At 50.0% G+C, this 19,317-nt stretch overlaps 5 protein-coding genes across 5 annotated transcripts; 4 read left to right on the top strand and 1 right to left on the bottom strand.

The window, feature by feature from the left end:
* The first annotated feature begins 1,212 nt into the window (after positions 1-1,212).
* On the top strand, positions 1,213-2,887 carry BO85DRAFT_515578 (phosphatase PAP2 family protein). Its single transcript, XM_025664791.1, has 3 exons — positions 1,213-1,672; positions 1,746-1,978; positions 2,046-2,887. Exons 1-3 carry the CDS (start codon positions 1,639-1,641, stop codon positions 2,745-2,747), a joined length of 969 nt encoding a protein of 322 aa, XP_025520929.1. The 5' UTR covers positions 1,213-1,638; the 3' UTR covers positions 2,748-2,887.
* Positions 2,888-5,635: 2,748 nt separating this feature from the next.
* BO85DRAFT_14702 (citrin) lies at positions 5,636-8,555 on the top strand. Its single transcript, XM_025654115.1, has 4 exons — positions 5,636-5,930; positions 6,042-7,235; positions 7,305-7,467; positions 7,528-8,555. The coding sequence occupies exons 1-4, from the start codon at positions 5,751-5,753 to the stop codon at positions 8,076-8,078; spliced, it is 2,088 nt and encodes a 695-aa protein (XP_025520928.1). The 5' UTR covers positions 5,636-5,750; the 3' UTR covers positions 8,079-8,555.
* A 9-nt stretch (positions 8,556-8,564) lies between these two features.
* On the bottom strand, positions 8,565-9,828 carry BO85DRAFT_386865 (DUF5321 domain-containing protein). Its single transcript, XM_025656645.1, has 2 exons — positions 9,287-9,828; positions 8,565-9,202 (listed from the first exon to the last, which is right to left on the bottom strand). Exons 1-2 carry the CDS (start codon positions 9,738-9,740, stop codon positions 9,003-9,005), a joined length of 654 nt encoding a protein of 217 aa, XP_025520927.1. The 5' UTR covers positions 9,741-9,828; the 3' UTR covers positions 8,565-9,002.
* Positions 9,829-10,027: 199 nt separating this feature from the next.
* Positions 10,028-16,413, top strand: BO85DRAFT_386864 (C50 family peptidase). The gene has a single exon (XM_025656644.1). The coding sequence runs from the start codon at positions 10,060-10,062 to the stop codon at positions 16,303-16,305; it is 6,246 nt and encodes a 2,081-aa protein (XP_025520926.1). The 5' UTR covers positions 10,028-10,059; the 3' UTR covers positions 16,306-16,413.
* Positions 16,414-16,539: 126 nt separating this feature from the next.
* On the top strand, positions 16,540-18,063 carry BO85DRAFT_444333 (S-formylglutathione hydrolase). Its single transcript, XM_025658995.1, has 4 exons — positions 16,540-16,912; positions 17,052-17,272; positions 17,346-17,540; positions 17,624-18,063. Exons 1-4 carry the CDS (start codon positions 16,648-16,650, stop codon positions 17,807-17,809), a joined length of 867 nt encoding a protein of 288 aa, XP_025520925.1. The 5' UTR covers positions 16,540-16,647; the 3' UTR covers positions 17,810-18,063.
* Positions 18,064-19,317: the final 1,254 nt, after the last annotated feature.

Genomic DNA, 19,317 nt, shown 5'->3' with positions numbered 1-19,317 from the left:
TTGTGTGAGCACTTAACTCATTACATGCTACGGGAAATCCTACAACAATAGAAAATATACTTGGTGCTAAACACAGATGACGGATATAAGTGATATCAAAGCCATGTTCTCAAGCTAGTAATATATGAGGGGCCATATAAGGTTTAGTATATAGCCTGCGCACTCTTCTGATAAGTGATGGGATGGCAGAGTCCTTTGTTATTAGATCTTATCAACGGAACCCTTGGTGACGAGTATATCTGGTGGGGATCTCAGGGTCTACGGCCGAACCCCTTTTTCATCATGAGAATCATCAGCAAGAGTCTCATCTGACAGTAGCTTGAATTCTGGGACTTGCCTTAAGAAAGACTAAGACAATTGTTTGGATATGCGGGATGTATCGATAAGAGGATTATGATTCAGAAAGCCTAGGTTGTTCGTAGTGCTCGGGTTGGCTTAACCCAGAGGACTAGTAGAACTCTTCATTACTTATGCTGTCTACCTTATAAACAAAATGCAGTATAGTGGCATGAATTATACTGTACAGTCAAATTATACTGCATTTTATGCTACATCATAACATGAGAGCTTAATGGGTGTTGTACAGAAAGGGGCCAATATACAGATTCGAGATATGACTCGTAGCCAGTAATGACGCTAAGATGGCTCCGATCGGCAAGCATGAAAAAGATGAACAAACTCTCCACTGTACCACACGCATTTATGGACTACCAATTCTCCTTGTTGATGTGGTTGAGCGATGGCAAAAGGTAAATAAAGAAATCAAAGAATACAAACAGTGATGAGGAAAAGTGTTGTTGTCAGTGTAGATCGGCGAAGCTTTCGGTCGAAGGAATTAGTGCGTGGTAGGAACCAATAAAGCGCGATCGAGAAGCACTTGGCACTCTGGGCGTCACTGCCCGTACTACTATGATCACCATCTCACTTAATGTACTCCGTACCTGTAGCTAATTTGGATACGACTTCTGCAACGGTTGAACTCCAGCCTTACCCGGCATGGTGGCTTGAAACGAAGCAGAGCAGTGGCAGCCCGATCCGGCCATCGGTTCCCTTCGGATACGATGGATCCTGGATGAGCCGCCGCTAAATTCGGGCCCAGACCAGAGTGGCTCTCAAAAAGAGGTAATACCGCGTGTGACCTACCTCGGTGTGGTCCATAAGTAGATAGGAGTTTCTCCATAACTTCTTGGAAATCGTTAGAGCGTTGATGGTTGCTGGACAGAGTGATGGGTCTGCCTAACCTAGCAGACTAGTCAAACTCACCTGCCTGCCTGCCCTGTTTTTTTTTCTTTTGTAGGGCCCTGGCACGTCGACCATGCAAACACGCCAAACCCCACCAGGCGCCAGGTATCCACGGAAGTATGGCAGCCACGGATGACGACAACTTCTCAACTCAATTCTTCGTTGTCACCTTGGCTCCCCTTTCTCCTTTTTCTCCGACTGGCTTCCCGGGATCTTGTTGCAAGACTTCAGACAAGGTAGATCCTCTGGTGTCAGGCTCGAGACAACACATCAATTCCATTTGCTGGGCTCATCGATAAGTTGCAGTGTATGCGAAGCTTCCGCCTGCAGTGCAGGGTAAACTCGACCACCGGTGTACATGACCTAATCCTGGTTTCCATACCTTGAACATCACAAATGGGCGCGGTGAAGAACATTCTAGAGCCTGCGGGTAAGTTATATCCCTGCTACTCGCAAATCCGCATCATCCGAAGAAGCATACTCATGGTCACGTCCTGCTGTAGCGATTGTCGCCGCCTTCACCGCAGGAGCACTCATCAATCGGCGCAAGAACGCTAAGCTCCTCGCTACGCCGGACGTCGAGTCACCACTGCTGGAAGCTCCTCCAGTGGACATAAAGCCAAACGATGAGGACTCTGATGAGCGCATAATTCGAAACCGCCGAACCATACAATCACGGATCCTTGCCAAATTCCCCTTCTTGTTGGAAATATGGTATTGGCTACTCACATATTGGGTGAGACACATCTTGATGCCCAAGGCATATTTCCTGTAGTACCACGCATTGCTGACTGTGTGGATAGATTTATCAAGGTTTACGGGCGTTTTCCGCTAGGATGATCAGTGGCCATGAGGCTATTTTCGACACCGCTGAGCGCCACGCCCTTTCCATCCTCTCGTTCGAGCACTTCCTTCACCTTGATGTCGAGCTATCCGTACAAAGATATGTGCTTGAGCAGAAGCCATGGCTCATGGGATTCCTGGCTCGAGTATACTATTCACACATTGTCCTCGGTGTGATATTCATCGTCTACTGCTATACCTGCATCCAACGAGACAAGTATCAAGCAATCAGGCGTACACTGGCGTTCGAGAACGTCATTGCCTTCACCATCCTTACCTTGTGGAGGTGCATGCCACCTCGCCTGCTGCCAGAGGAGTACGGCTTCATCGACGTTCTGCACAGCAATGCAGGCGGCTCAGCCTGGACGCAGAACAAATTCCAGCTCACAATTGCAGCGATGCCCTCGCTCCACTTCGGCAACTCGATGTTCATTGCACTCTGCCTGCTGAAGTTCAGTCCTCATTGGTACCTTCGAGCTGTGGCACCCATCTGGCCCATGCTCATGGGACTTACTATCGTTGCGACAGCCAATCATTTTATCCTAGATGCTGTTGTCGGTGCATGTGTGACGCTCACGGCATTCAGATTAAACGCCGTCATGTTATATCTTCTTCCTGTGGAAAGAGCACTCTTCAGGTTGTTGCGTATAGAGAAACCCTAGGTCGCCAGAGGTGTCTAGCCTGCCGGTATACAGTCTTGGGAACTTGGAGTTAGAATATCTATATCGTTATTCCTACTTGTGTCAATATTTTTCGGTGGAGAGTACATAGTCATCGTTAATCCACCTACACTTGGATCGCGTATGTACACAGGCAGAGTGTCTGTCTTATCAACCGTATCGTACAGGCAAACTCAGTTTAAACCTTTCAAGCTCCCGGAGAATAGATAACACCGGCGAGTCAACTCCCTCATGCAGCTTTTTTGACCTAATTGTTTAGGGGTGAGCAAATGTGTCAAAGTAGCTACACCGGTGTCCGTTTATCTACGAACGAAGTCAACCAGTGCTACCTATTAACCAGAAGCAAAAAGGAATCATGTATACCGGTGAACAGGCAGAGGATCTGGAGACTATGAAGTAGAGAAATGATAGTTATATTTACCTTTTTTTGTTTTTTGTATTTGAGGACAACCATTGTGAGAGTGTGGACTATTTATTTCCTTTCCTTCTATTTTTAATAATTTTCAGTCCCCCTTCATTTGATATTAATCCTTACTTCTGGTGGTGTGCTACAAATACATTCAGCAGGTGTGGACGATTGTGGAGATCTTCAATAGAAGTAAGTACGTAGTAAGTAAACATGCGTGAGATATAAATCATATAACCTTCGTTGTGAAGGTCTACGAACAGTCAGGACGTCGTAGTATAAATGACCCGAATGATAGCATTGATACTAGGAAGTACATAGCGTTGACAATAATCCAATATTATGTATGGAATAGCCTTTCGTTGGGAAAGTGAGAGCATATATTATGCAGGTTACTACGGATAGTAATCGCACTATGATGCGTATTGAACATGTTTGTTTTTGTTTGTAGGTGCTAGTCACTTCTAGTAGTAAAAACGGTAAGTTAGAGGAATAAACAACTTATGATAGTAGAACATGTGGAGACTAAAACAGGGCTCGGTGTGTATTGAATATAGCAGGGAGTTTTAAAACTAGTATTTGTGTAGGACTATGTAGTTCTCGGTGAAAGGGCTGCCTATCTACTCCGTACTCATTCCAATCTTGGATCCCTCCTGATCGCGTGAGAGAACAGCTATTCGGAGAAGAAGTGCAGGTCGGAGCAAGGCCGAGGCCGAGACCTGGTAATGCCAGGTGGAGTGGCGCCGTGTCTTCTCTCGGAGAAATTATGGTCCCGTGTCTTTTACCCTTTTCTCCCCTGGTGCCTTAGGCTAGAGGCCATGCTTAGGTGTTCTTCTTCCGGGGGATTTCGGTACAACCTTCCTCTCCGGGTTTCGTCTACGATTATCACTTGTTCATTCCTTTGTGTCTTTCTGGCGCACAGAACCTGCGGCTCCCCGTATATACATGCGCTTTGACGACCTGCTGAGCCACAGTGGGATCAAGCCTCCCCGGGGTTCTCCAGGTTCGGGGCTCGTTTAGTTGGGGGATAGACACGCCCATGAATATGGGGAAGGTCTAATCCTTAGGTAAGATGAATAGACTATCAACTCCTAGTCTATTTAGTTTCTCCTGCTTGTCCCGGAGTCCCCACCGAGCCGGAGACGCACCTCGTGGAAGCAACTCATCTCATTCGCGGGTAAGCCAAATGAATCGGCCCGAGACGGGGAGAAAGACTCCAATCCTTGTGTGTCAGACGGCGATGTCATGTGAAGCGCGGAAGCCTTGCATTACTACACAGTATCACTCGTCGATATGCGGTTGCTGTTCACCTGGAAACCTAAATCCGGTCTGACCCTCAGCTGTACGTTGATGGTGGTTCTCCGAGATCGGGTCGCATGCCGCGTCTTGGTGGCAGATGAACCCCGATAGAGGGGTCGCATACCCCAAGTTGCTATGGGCTCGCTACTCTCGCTGAAGAATTGCGATGCATCTTGACCACCCTACTCCGTTCGATAACGGAATCGCTACTCTTGGGAGGGAAGTTGGGAAGTGCTTCAGATCCTGGTTGTCTGGCTTAAGGGGGACCCAGTGGTTGGTTATCATATTTATCGAAGGTGGCCAAAGTTCCGGAGTTACCGTGGCACGCCGAGAGAAGTTGGTCGTCCATGGCGAAATCCGTGATCCGTGAGGGGGCGTGGATCGAGGGTGTGTCCCTTGGGTCAGCGTGGCTTTCCATTGTTTCGGGAGAACTAGCTTTCGGACAGGAGAAATTTCTTAAAAAAGTTTGATTCATATGAAATTGGTCTCTCATGATAGATATGTTGTTCCATTTCGCAATCTCACAGCATCAAGACGTGTATATGAACTGCCTTGTGAGGGGAGTGAGGGTCTTGCGTGCGGAGTTAAATAAGCCAGGAAGCCGCACTTGACCAGGGTTCGGGGCCAACTCCGATGCATAAGGCCATAAGCATAGGAAAAGGCCTCACCGGAGCGGTTAATTAGATAACAACATGCATGCCAGCCAGGGGCGGTGAGATCGCCCGATGTTGCTGGTTGATTCGCCCTCTCAGCCCCAAGGTCATCAGGCAAAGTGAAAAAAAATAAAAATAAAAAGTCACTTTTTATCCGTTTGTCCAGGTGAGGCTTGTGCTGATGAATGTGAAAATAAAAAAAGGTAACAAAAAATGACCAAAAAAAGCAAAACGAAAAAATTAGTTAAAACTGCAAATAGTCAATTAAAATCCTGTAAAAGTCAGGTTCTTGCCTTCTTTACTTACTGCTGGGCCCCATATTTTTTCTGCGCAGCTCACAGCTGTCAGTGTATGATTCACTCTGCCCACCCCCGGGAATTAAAATATTATTATTGATCGATCGATTATCGCTCAGGCGCAAAGCACTTTCGCTCCCCCGTTATTTTTGTCTTAATCCCCCTTCTCCACTCCCTCCTCTTATCCCCAACCCCTTCTTAATCCCGCTCCTCCCCTCGCTTGCCTAATTCGCGTGGTTTCCTTTCCGTTCTTTTGTCGCTCCGTTGGGTTTCTTTTGGAATTGCATCTGTCATCTTTGGCGTTTGTTCATAGATTGCTGTATTTTACACCATGGCTAGTGTGAAGGACGCAGTCAAGGAATCCTTGGTGGGCACCTCCCAGGAGCCCCAGCCATCGCAGCAGATCAAAAGCAATTTCCTGCGCCATGCACGCAAAGACGAGGAGACGGGAGAGCTCTACATGAGCCAGGAGGACTTCGTCAATGCCATCGCTCCCAAATATGAAGACTACGTGAGTCACCCTGATCCTTGCCGCTCATCCCCCAGATTGTGCTGTATGTGTCATACGATTCGCAAGGGTTCCTGCTTGGCTAATGCATGTCGGTACCTTTTTTCACAATAGCACAAAATTAAACGCGAGCACTATGGCGTTCTGTTCATGGTCGCCGACAGGCGCAGATCCGGCAAAGTCAGCCTTGCCGACTGGACGACTTTCGAGAACCTGCTGGACAAACCCGACGCGGAATACGAGATCGCTTTTAGATTGTTCGACACGGAAGGAACGGGCACCGTGAAATGGGACACCTTCAAGGAAGTGTGCAACCTGAGCAAGAGCAGCGACAGCATCCCGTTCGATTGGAACTCAGAATGGGCTTCCCTTTACACTGGAAAGACAAAGCGCCGACACGACATGACGTACCCTCAATTTTCCCAGATGCTTCGCGGTCTGCAGGGAGAACGCATTAGGCAAGCCTTCCACGCTTTTGACAAGGACGGTGATGGCTACATCGAGCCCGAAGACTTCCAGCGCATCATCCTCGAGACCTCGAAACACAAGCTGTCCGACTATGTCTTGGAAAACCTCCCCAGTCTGTGCAACATCTCCGCCGGTACCAAGATCTCCTATGCCACCGTCCGTGCCTTCCAGAACATTATGCGTGAGATGGATATCATTGATGTTATTGTGCGTGAGGCGGCCCAGCACAGCGACGATGGCAAGATCACGCGCGCGGATTTCTTGAATGCTGCCGCTCGTGTTACCCGGTTCTCCCTTTTCACCCCCATGGAGGCCGACATCCTCTTCCACTTCGCTGGATTGGATGCTCCCTCTGGAAGACTTTCGCAGAAGGATTTCGCCAAGGTCATTGACGCATCGTGGCGTATGCCCCTCGCAGTTGCTGGACAAGCTGCGTCGGATAAGGCGCACCAGGTTGCCGAGAAGTCCAAGTCGGTGCTGTACAGCGTGTTGGAGTCCGTCCACCATTTCGCCCTGGGCAGTCTTGCAGGTGCTTTCGGAGCCTTCATGGTGTACCCCATTGATCTTGTGAAGACCCGTATGCAGAACCAGCGCTCAACTCGCGTCGGAGAGAGACTTTACAACAACTCGCTGGATTGCTTCAGGAAAGTGATCCGTAACGAGGGTTTTACCGGCTTGTACTCTGGTGTCGTCCCTCAATTGATCGGTGTCGCCCCCGAGAAAGCTATTAAGCTCACTGTGAACGACCTTGTGCGTGGGCACTTCACCAACAAGGAGAACGGAAAGATCTGGACTGGTCACGAGATCCTGGCCGGTGGTACTGCCGGAGCTTGTCAAGTTGTAAGTTATCCTGACAGTGATTCTAATGCATTGATAAGGCTCAATACGCTAACTGCAACCCCGTTTTAGATCTTCACAAACCCTCTGGAGATTGTCAAGATTCGTCTCCAAGTCCAGGGTGAGATCGCAAAGTCTGTTGAGGGTGCTCCTCGCCGCTCTGCCCTCTGGATCGTCAAGAACCTGGGTTTGATGGGTCTGTACAAGGGAGCAAGTGCCTGTCTGCTCCGTGATGGTAAGTGATTCGCGCCCCGTTGTTTAGTTGCTAGAACCCTTCTAATTGTTTACCTGCCAGTCCCGTTCTCCGCCATCTACTTCCCTACTTATGCGCACCTGAAGTCCGACTTCTTCGGCGAGTCGCCCACTCACAAGCTCGGCGTTGTGCAATTGCTCACTGCAGGTGCTATTGCTGGTATGCCCGCAGCCTATCTTACTACCCCATGTGACGTGATCAAGACCCGTCTGCAGGTCGAAGCCCGCAAGGGTGAGGTCAAGTACACCGGACTGCGTCACTGCGCGGCCACTGTTTGGAGGGATGAAGGATTCAAGGCTTTCTTCAAGGGAGGCCCGGCTCGTATCATTCGTTCATCCCCACAGTTCGGTTTCACACTTGCCGCCTATGAGGTCCTGCAGAAGATGCTTCCTATGCCCGGGTCTGAACCGGAAGTTACCCCGGCGGGACAAATCGAACCTGGCGTCGGCCTGCAGACTGCCAAGGCTCCTCTGCCATACCTCAGATCCAGGAACGCCCTCAAGCTGATCCTGGATTTGGATCAAAACATTGGCCGCGTTCCGATCCCCTCGGCGGACCGTTGGCCTAAGTTCCTTCAGCAGTCCAAGCAATAGATAAGCATCTTCATGTTTTCATAGCGACGAATTGGTTTCTCTTTCCTTTTGTTCCTTCTGTTTAAATGGAAATATCTTTTCATGTCATACTACCCAACTCGTTTTCCTTGGTTCTTAGATTTCTGGCTTGGAGCAAAGACTTCCCTGTGACCTCCGTTTCTATGTACTACACAGACGCGATTTGCATTTGCACATGTACCAAAAGCAGTTAGAAGTTTCAGGATGAACAGTTGTGATTCGTTTCATTAAAGGCCCGATTGAAGCTGTTCCGGGGCCACCCTAGTTTGATATATATTCTTGCAGATATTGTCTTAGATATCCAAGGTCGAGGACATCATTACATGCTGCTGTACCAGCACTGTTGATTAAATCTGAATGTCGTTAGCACATGGTTCAGTCAATGTTTGGTCTTTGAAACTCCTGTAGACTGCTGTTCAGAGGTTTCTACATCATTTCCACATCCATTCCTACAGTTCGCTTTCGTGACTTTTTGGTCAAGAGTGTAATAGTGTCTTTTCACCTTATGAGAATTTATAATACAAATATAAGACCTGTCCAAAATGCCTCCCACAAAAAGTACATGATTTGGGATACATTGGAAAGCTATGTGGGTATCAATTGGAGAGTAGGAGAGGGAACAAAGCGTATTTATGCAAAGTAAAATCAGATGATGGCCACGCCCAAGCAAACGAGGACTATGTATGGCCTGTCAGATATTGTCATCTGCTCTTCGCTCCTTCCGGATTTGGGAATGATTGAGGACCATATCCTGAGCTGTTTCTGCACCCCTGACAGCAACCACCTACGGAACTTTGTCCGGCGTATAAGCACGGTTCGTTCTCATCATTCGGGAAATGCATCTCGATAGTAGCCTCGGGTGTAAGTCCGTGTGGGGATGCTGGCCATCAATAGACGCACGCTTGTTTAAAAGAAGTTGAGCTTCTTCTTTGACGGGCTATCCGCAGGTAAGCCTTTATCCTGAGGTCCCTCTGCAGGTACAGCAGGATCTTTAATAATTGACTTCATAATCGATTGTTTTGGCTCCTCGACCTGCTCTTGCTGAGCTTCCGACGCGGCCGCCTTGCGATGCCATAATGAATCTTCTGCTTCGATCTCGCGTAGTACTATATCAGACAAGACCCCCAAGTCAGTAAAAGCAGGATCCTCAGTATGGTAAAACGGTAAACCAAGATCAAGCAAGCACTGACCTTCCTCCCATTCTCTTTCCTTCGCCTCATCTCCTGTGCCCAGCAGTTTCTCCACATCGACCTTCTCCCCATTATTCACCCTCTCTATGACCTCCCGAAGAAGCCTAATCTTCGCATCTGTTGATCGTGTGTACGCTGCATAGTCGTTCTTCAACGCGATCATCCGGATGGCCTGGGATCCGATCAGGATGAAGATGATGATGTAGAAACTTGCGGGGTTCCATTCTTTGGACTTCGGCTTATACGGCTTGGTTTCCTTTGCGCCGCGGTTCCGGATAAATTTGGGAATCATTGATGTCCATAGTGATGTTTGAGCGAATCTGGGTATCGCTTTGGAAGAAGTGGACTGTAGACGATACTGTAATTGAGTTGTTGGAATGTGGAAAGCGCCGGCAGGTCGGAGGGTTGGGACCGCTTGGGCCAGATGCCGGAGAGAGATTCGTGCTGAGTTCATAATGAAGAGCTCCGTCCTGGGGACTGTGTCGAATTGCGACGTCGAGATGCTCTCAAAGCTGCTCACTGGGGTGTCTGTACACTTGCTGTGGCACACAATTATCTGCCGCAGAGTTCGGCCTGAGGCAATCGGAGATTCGGAGCCAGATTACACTAGTCCGGTTTGGGATTAGGCGCCGAGTGGTTGCTGTGACAACGCGCGCCTTTGCTTGGCTCCCGCCCGGCTGTCATGATCACATCGAAGGCATGGCTCGAACGAACCCCCACGACCTTCAATTGCCAGTGACTGCTGCACTGTCTACATTCAAACTCCGCCAACCATGACGGTCTCGACGCTACTCCCCGGCTCTCCTGTAGAATCGGTGAAGCAGGCCGTCCGCTCAACTTCCACATGCTCTAATGGCACCGTCTCATCCCTCCAAACATTACTCCGCGGTTCGTCGAAAGCATCCCCAGATATCGAAAGTGCGACAGTGAAGCGGGTAGGCCGGACGACGAAAGCATCGTCCACTACGAGGCGAACAAAAACAACTAGAGGATCGCGGACGACGGTCTCTGCGGCCGAAGCGGCTTTGAGCACAGTGGTCGATCAGGATGCGGCGCGTTTATCGGACCAGGAGAAGCTTGTTCTCGCTACAGAGATCTTTAACTCGACGTTAAAAACACTTTCAGAAGCAGTGAAGCTGCAGTCGACGAAACGCGATGATGCTCGATCCTCCGCGACTAGTACCCCTCGCGGATCACCCTCTCCCACCCGTGTCGCGAAATCCCCCAGAAAGTCAAAAATGTCCCTACAGAGTGCAACAACAAAAACAGACAACGGAATACTAGCGGTGGCTGAGTGCGCGGCTATGTCGCTGTCATGCTTAAGGACACTGAAGACCGATCAGGAGAACGGGACACCCAACGTTCAACTCGAACAAGGTGCATGCATTCTGGCCGGAAGGTTTCTCTCTTTGGGCCTGGGTGACTTAGCCTACAAGGAGCTCAGAGCACTAAAGAGAAGGATCCAACAATACCTCGATAGCAAAGTCAGTGGTGGATGTAAAGGCTCAAGCCGGAAAGGGAGCCCGGTAGAGCAGGAAGGCGAAACAACCAAGGAACGGATGTCTGATCTTCTAACCTTTTCCAACATCAGCCATGCGGGCTCTCTGTATGGCCTCATAGTGTCATACCAGTCGAATGCGCTTCGTCTTATGTCGTCCGAAAAGAAGGCCGCCACTGTTCAGAACGCGACTCCATCCTTGCAATTATCGGACCCGAGTAGCCCGGCAAATGTGACTCTGGCTGCTCTAGAAGCAGGAGCTCTTACCAAGGACAAGGCCGCAATGCAGCTCCAATTATTGTCTAATACAGTACTATCCCTATCCTCCAGCACACAACAATCTTCAACGAACAAACTAAAGCCGACTACATCGTTAACTCTCCAACTCCTATCACTCGAGATTCGTTGCATGTCCTGGAAGACCTCGGGGCATGTATGTGATGATGCTAAGGAGATGTGGGATCCCTTGGCACGATACGTCGCTAGCTATGCTCATCAGAGCAAAGGCATTACGAAATCCGAATTTGCTTCCACCTACAAGACCATCGTTCGACTGCAATCGACTTTTACCGGTGTCCAAAAACGTTCCTCACCCAGCATGAACGATAACATCTCTGTGGCGAAAATTGCGACAATCCTGGGCCAGGTCGCTCAGGAAGCGGGATGCCTCGACGAAGCCTTACAATTGTACACGGAAACTCTGACCCCTCTCTCGGACGGACAATGTCTCTCTCTGGCTACCGTCCGCTGTAAGATTGCGTCATTGCATGTTCAAGCTTTGAAGCAGGCTACGAAGTATTCTTCCGGACTGGGAAAGGCAATCAAGGAAGCTACCAATGTTCTATGTATGCCACTCAAAGGTAGCGCGAACGACCTTGACGAATTATTGGTTGAAGCAGCCAAACTGAAGAAACTAGCCATGGGTCTTTTTGGAGACATCGCTTCGAGGGAAAAAAGCCCCAAGAAAGACGATGACGATGTATCTTATCGCATCTACGGATATTTGAACGGTTTCGTTAGGTTTCTGCGACGATATGTTGGGCGCAAACCTGCCGAAGACGAAGGAAAGGAAATTGAACCATTTCAGAAGCGTGTTGTTGCAGTTCGGAATATTGCACTTGCAGCTATCGATTCTGTCAACGCCATTGGAAAGCTATCTATCTTGTCACAGAGACCGCCATGGGAGGAAATGCAGTCAACATTGATAGATAGCCAACGCCTGCTGGTGACGATGGAGTCAGCGGGAGAAGCGTCCGATTCTATTGCCGAGAGCATCGGTATCTGCTTCGTGAAGCTGTCAAATCTCTTTTGGTCTCGGTACATTAAGGAAAGAGAGTCCGGCAAAGGAGTTCGCGAACTTGTGCCTGTGCTGAAGCAGTCTGCGACGCTCCTGTCGAATTGCTCGCCGGCTCAGAAGGTTGCAGGATTCACGCCTCTCAAATACGAGAAGCTCGCGCATCTTTATCTAGAAGCTAATGCTGGCCGTGAGGCTGAGCAAGCCTTCCAGCAATCGATCGAGGAACATCTATTGACCGGCACACTCGACCAAGTCCTTTCTATCACAGAAGGGTGCTTCCCCCATCGGATGTGCCAGGACCCCAAGAGCGGTGGTTTCATGCTTGGCCGTGTTCTCTATGCTTTCCTGAAGATGAACCTGAGAAGGAAGTCGACAAAAGAGAATGGCGTCTTCGACGATGACAATCTGACCCATCTCCAGCGTGGGCATCTTATCGAATGGCAGTTAGGTATCATGACGGACTTGGCCTCGGCTTCTACACTCGATAACTCGTTCCGGTCTACATTCGGTCTGCTCTTGACCAAGCTTTTCGAACTATACTCCCCAGAAGCCCATCCACTCCGGCGATTGCGGGTCGTGCTGACCACCTTGCGCTTTTCCCTTGAATACCCGGGCTCCCTGGATTCTGCTATATTACAGAATGTCATTGAGGCTGGTTCAAGCGCTCTTGATATGGAAGAACTCGGTGACGATTCAGACCTCTCTCCTCTTGTAGGACACATCCAGAATTCCGTCCGGCTTACTCTAGGACTGCATGAAGGCACTCTTCAACCAAAGGATTTGGAGAGTGTGCTAAGTTGGTGGAATCTGATGATGCGAGAGTGCAATGACTGGGACTCGGTGGTTTTAAGCGTTGGCGACGTTGATCATTTTCTGCTACAGATGAAAGCTATCGTCGACTATACCGAAATTCATGGGCTATGGAAGTTGCAGCTTTCGACGCTCGAACTTGTTTTACGAGTGATTGAGCTTCGCGGATCTAGCGATTTCTCGGAAGCGATCATCGTTCTTTCACGACTGGCACTCCAATACAGTCGCCTTGGATACTGTACGAAGGCGGACGAACTATTGAGCCGAGCGGATCAATATCTCAGCCAGCGCGACATCTCTTGTTTGGCAACGCTTTCACACAAGCTAGCTCGCGTGGGCTACCTTCTCGAAGTTGGTGAGATCCAGAAAGCAGGGAGTACACTTTCAGCAGCTCGAACTCTGTATGAGAAGAACCAGAAGAAGGAAGATCTCAACGCCTGCTCGGTATTGTCGAAGCTTATGTGGGAGAGATTGGTGGCCGACGCGGCATTCATGAGCTCCCGACTCTCTTTCGCTCAGGGCTCAATCAATGATGCTCTGTTTTTCGGCAAACTGTCTGTTAGGCTGAATTGCAGGATTTGGGCTAAGATCGAAAAGCTTGCGCAGAGAAAACAAGACAAGATCGCTCAATCAGCCGAAAACTCTGAGCTGGAAACTGTGGTTGAAGGAATGGCGAAACTCGAGGTCTCGCAAGCGAACGCAACCCTGGCCGTGTACTCGCAGGGTGCCCCGTTTTGGCCTCATATTGGTTCACATCACATGGCTCTATTGAATCTTTCGAGCCTTTCCGCCCATCACGGCTTATTCCAGGACGCCATCTACTACGGAGAGCAAGCGCTGAAGATTAACAAAACACTTAACGCCAACGTTCGCTTGATCGCGTCACAAGCGCAGCTTGGCTCGCACTGGATCTATGGTGGACATATGAAGGAAGGACAGGAGCTTCTTGCAGCGGCTGAGTCCTTGTCCAAGCAGCTCGACAACAGCATTGAGCTTGTTTCATTGCAGATCGGCCTTGCTTCTCTGCATAGAGCACAGGGTCGTTACCGCGATGAACACCGTGCTCTCCTCGAAGCCGACAGGCTCATGGCTGAGTGTAGCGCTTCTGAGTCATTGGACGTTCTCTCGGGTGTAGCGGACCTTAATGACAAGATGAAAAAGCTACAGGTCCAAGGCACTGCTAGGAAGACGAGGCAACGGGCGGCGACTACGACCCGCAGAACTCGTGCAGCAACTACAAGTACGCCCAAGACGTCAAGCGCCGGCTCCGAGTCAACAGAGACAGATTCGACGTCACTTCTTCATTTGCGGAGCGACATTCTTCGGCAGCAGGCAGCATGCTTACGTTCGCTACGGGACTTTGAAAAGGCATCCAGCTTGCTGGAGGATGCACGCAAGTTTGCAACTTCTAGGGACAGTCAGATCTCCCTGCACATTGGCGAAAGTGAGCATCTACTCGCTGATGCCATTCGGAACTTCGCCACTCATGCAGTGTACTGTGTGCTCCCTGAATCGACCATCTCCCTGCCATCACTCCAGTCGCCAAGTAAGACGGTGAGCCAGACCAGTAGCGGTAAAACAACTGCCACTCGCAGGACACGAGCGCCAACAAAGACGGCTGCGAGAGGTACACGTTCTAAGACGCCTAAGCCGACAGAGGACTTTTCTGTAATGCTCGCCAAAGCGAGCGAGAGTCTGAATACCATCTTTCCGCTTGCCACAAGCCTCGGATCAACCCTTGACAGCCATGCTGCCTCTCGCTTGATGAGCCGTATCTCCATGTTGACCCATGTCACGGCACTTGATAACCTCGTTGCGCTCTCTCAATCACCAGCAAATGTGAACGAGGTTGGCCGCATTGGTGCGTTTACACGGGAGCATGCTGCCATCACTCTTGACAAACAACTTGCGGATTACTGCGACCCCCTGCTTTGGCCGACTGCTGAATCTGCAATGGTACCGGAAGAGGATCTCTGCTCCCGTTTTACCGAAGAATATGTTGATATTCTTCCGGAGAACTGGAACGTCCTTTCTTTGTCCTTGAGCACTGACCGTACCGAGTTTGTGGTTTCTCGGTTGCAAAAGGGTCGTTCACCGTTCTTGTTGCGTTTGCCTCTCAAGCGTGGCAGTTCGGAGGATGAGGAGGAGCAATACACATTCGAGGATGGAAAGGGAGATATGCAGGAGCTGATTCGACTGGCCAACGAAAGTGCGCATGCAGCTAAGCACCAAACCGACCGGCAGATGAAGAAGGACTGGTGGAAGAACCGGGAAGCACTGGACCGTCGGATGGAAGCTCTTCTGCAACATATCGAGACTGTCTGGTTCGGTGGATTCCGCGGAATATTCTCGCCGGTCCCGCACGAGACTCGTTCGCTTGCACGATTTGCAGAGGCATTCCATACCATCCTGGACAAGCATCTGCCCTCGCGCCGCAAGGGCGGTCGTGCAGCTAGTCCGCGGTTGACACTTCATCCGAATGTGCTTGAACTGTTCATTGGTGTCAAGGACCTGGATGACCAAGAAGACCCCGAAGAGACGTTGATGGACCTTCTCTACTTCGTTGTTGATATCTTGCAATTTCAGGGTGAGCGCAACGCATATGATGAAATCGATTTCGACATGATGGTTGTGGAAACCCTCGACTCTCTGAGGGGGTATCATGAGCAAGTCCGGAAAGAGCAGGGCAACCCTTCACCCAACCGAACTGTTCTGGTGTTGGACAAGTCCTTGCATATGTTCCCGTGGGAGTCCCTCCCGTGTCTCCAGGGATTCCCGGTGTGCCGTGTGCCCTCCTTGGAATGTCTTCGCGACCGAATCGTGCGATTCCGCGACGAAGGTGCAGAAAGCAAGGCTGGTTTTACGATCAACCGCAAGAATGGCACATATTTCCTCAACCCCACCGGTGACCTCCAAACCACGCAGGGCACCTTCGAGAAGGACTTATTGAAGCTGGAGGGGTGGAGCGGAGTGGCCAACCGGGAGCCTACGGAGGAAGAGTTCAAGAACGGATTAGAGTCGAACGACGTGTTCCTTTATTTCGGGCACGGCAGTGGCGTACAGTACTGTCGGGCGCGGACGATCAAGCGTCTTGACCGATGCGCAATCACATTCCTGATGGGTTGCAGCAGCGGTGCTCTGACGGAAGCCGGCGAGTACGAGCCGTACGGCACGCCGATGAACTACTTGCATGCGGGGAGCCCGGCCTTGGTGGCCACTCTCTGGGATGTGACGGACAAGGACATTGACCGGTTTGCCAAAAGCACGCTGGAGAAATGGGGCCTTGTCGGGGGACGTGAGCAGGCAGTGGCTTTGGATGATGCGGTTTGCCAGTCGCGGCAGGCCTGTGTGTTGAGGTACTTGAACGGAGCGGCGCCGGTGATCTACGGCATCCCTGCGGTGTTTTTGGCGTAATTATTGGAGATGGATAAGCATTGGCGTTCTTTACCTTTTGGGAAGGGAATATGATACCTATGGCATAGCATGGCAAGGTAGTTAGTTTAATTCTACAGTTCATACATTATCTATTCAACCATCTAGATTGTCTCGATGATAAATCCGGGATAGCGTCGATAACTTCAAACGGCAAAAATTTCCGGAGTTTTGACGGATCCACCGCCCCTCATTTCCCCCTCATCCGATATTTCCCCTCATCATTGTTGATATAATTAAACCATCCACCCTTTCTTTCCCTCCCTACCTACCTCCATCTCTACTCCATCCACAACACCCAACGGTATACACATACATATAATCATGTCCGTCACAACAAAAGCCACCATCGCCTCCTTCGGCGGCAAGCTCCTCAAGCTCACCCACGCCGCCACCTCCACCAAATGTGAAATGGGCTTCAACCTCTACCTACCTCCTCAAGCCTACCAGAACCCCTCCGCCAAGGTCCCCGTCCTGATCTACCTCTCGGGTTTGACCTGCACCGCCGAGAACTGCTCCGAGAAGGGCTTCTTCCAGCACGGTGCCAGTAAGAAGGGTATTGCTGTGTTGTACCCTGATACGAGTCCTCGTATGTTTCACCAACCTACCTTTCCCCTCCCACCCCCGCCCCCCCCCTTCTTGCTTATCTCAAGAACTCTATCACATTTATCCTTATAAAAAAAATCCATGGTAATTGGAGTAACGCTAATATAAGATGGTGGGATTAGGCGGCCTCAACATCCCCGGCGAAGCCGACAGCTACGACTTCGGCACTGGCGCCGGCTTCTACGTCGACGCGACCAAGCCGCCCTACGATAACGGGTATAACATGTACACGTACATCACGGAGGAATTGCCCGCGACGGTGTTTGCTGCCTTCCCGCAATTGGATAGTGAGCGGGTGAGTATTACGGGTCATAGTATGGGTGGACATGGTGCTTTGACTTTGGTACGTATAGCTCTCTCACCAAGTATCTGTCTCTATGATGTTGGGAATATATAAGTTGATAATTGGGGGTTAGTTCCTTCGCAACCCCGGCAAATACAAGTCCGTGTCTGCGTTCGCGCCCATCACCAACCCGATTAACTGCCCGTGGGGACAAAAGGCCTTTTCGGGATACTTTGGTGAAGATCAGCAGGAGAAGTGGAAGGAGCATGATGCTACGGAATTGCTGAAGAAGTGGAAGGGTGGCAGGTTGGATGTTTTGATTGATGTTGTGTGTATTCCCTTTTTTTTTCCCTTTCCCCTTCTGTTTTCCCCCTTGTAGGCTGTACTAATAATGATTGTGCGTGTGTACAGGGCACCGGCGACAACTTCTACAAACAGGGCCAACTTCTTCCCGAGAACTTCGAGAAAGCTGCCAAGGAGGCTGGTGTGGAGGGCGTGACGATTCGGTACCAGCCTGATTACGATCACAGTTATTATACTATGGCGACGTTCTCGGATGATCATGTGGAACATGCGGCGAAGTTTTTGTTTGCTTAGTGGGTTTTTTCTCTCCTCTCTTTTTTTCCCATTTCAATTTGTGACTAGACTGGAGTGTCTATTATTTGTAAAAACAAAAGATATTATGCAAAAAATTCATGTGACTGTTCTGATAGTGGTGAAGCGATCGTCAGGCTAGAGCGTCGTTATAGATTCAATTGTTTTGGAGGATGGATATAATAAGGAATATAATGATGTGATGATGGTGTATATAACATGGTTTCAAGAAAATACATTCTCATAAAAAATAATCAAGCTACTACAAAATCACCGCAACCGACTTATCCACCCCATGCATAGACTCGGGAAACTTGCAGTCTGCACTGCAATGTCCCTGCTGGTTCTCCCACGGACACTGATGTCCACAAATACACTTGGGATCCGTACACCAGATATCATTCGGACAGACGCACGTCCGAGTAACGCACCAGAGGTCATGAACATCCCTAGATCCGAGTCGGCGTCCGTGTCTGTGCCCGCACTCATCGCCAAGAGGACACTCTCCCAGGATATGATATCTACTGCAGTACTTCGACCTTCGTAATCTTTCAAAGTTCTCTCTGCTGCTGGCCCGGGGTGGTGGGTCAACCCGTTGGCTCTGGCTGTTAAGCTGCACTGTGTTAAATTGAATGTGGGTGTCGTATGAGGGGGAAATATCGAATGTTATGACTGAGATTTTCGATCGTTTGGATCTGTTTGTTTTGGTGGGGGATGTCGCTTGGAGGTTCGACTTGGCAATTGTGGCGTAGTTGCGTTTTGGCGTTGAGGGCGTGCTGAGGCTGGTTGGAGAGCTGCTGGGTGATGTGTTGGCGGATGCGGTCTTGAATGCGCTGAAGGATGATGCTCGGGAGGGTAGCTTCGTGGATCGGAAGACCTCCGGGAAGGATGTGGTTTGGAACTCGCTTGCTAGCTGCTCCATTTCCCATGCAAAGGGTGCTCCCTGGACGAGCGAGATGCGGTTGGATCCTTGGTGGGAGCCGAGGATGCGTGCGTAGCCATTGTCGGTCGAGCCACAGAAGATGATGCGACGGCAGTGGACGTCTAGGATGTCTTGTTCGAATGTTGCTATGATGGCGGTTAGTACATGCCATGATTTGGTGAAGAGGGCAACGTACCCCGTATTTTGACGTCTGAACACTCCTTGCCATTTCCTGCATCGATGAAATCACACAGGCTGTTCTCCATGTTGAACCCCCGAATGAATGGATCTAGCGCTTCATTGGAACGCAAGATGTGTGCTTCCCGGTACGTTTTCATCAGACCCGGAACGTTGGCGTACACTCGGATGCGGTACTGAATGTTTGGGCTGGCCTGGGGGTCGATATCACGGATGTGACGCTCGACGGACTTTCGGAGGAGCATGGCAGCCTTGCGTCCACCGTTGTAGCCTTGTCGGATGAGAGTATCGTTGAACTAACTTGTCAGTATAGGACGAGACAACAGTCGGACGCTTACTTACATTCATGCAGTCACCGTCGACAAGTACAGAAACAAAACTTAACTTGGAC

Source organism: Aspergillus piperis, assembly GCF_003184755.1.
Source record: "Aspergillus piperis CBS 112811 unplaced genomic scaffold BO85scaffold_1, whole genome shotgun sequence".
NCBI classification, from domain to species: domain Eukaryota; kingdom Fungi; phylum Ascomycota; class Eurotiomycetes; order Eurotiales; family Aspergillaceae; genus Aspergillus; species Aspergillus piperis.
This window is presented reverse-complemented; position numbering and strand designations above follow the sequence as displayed.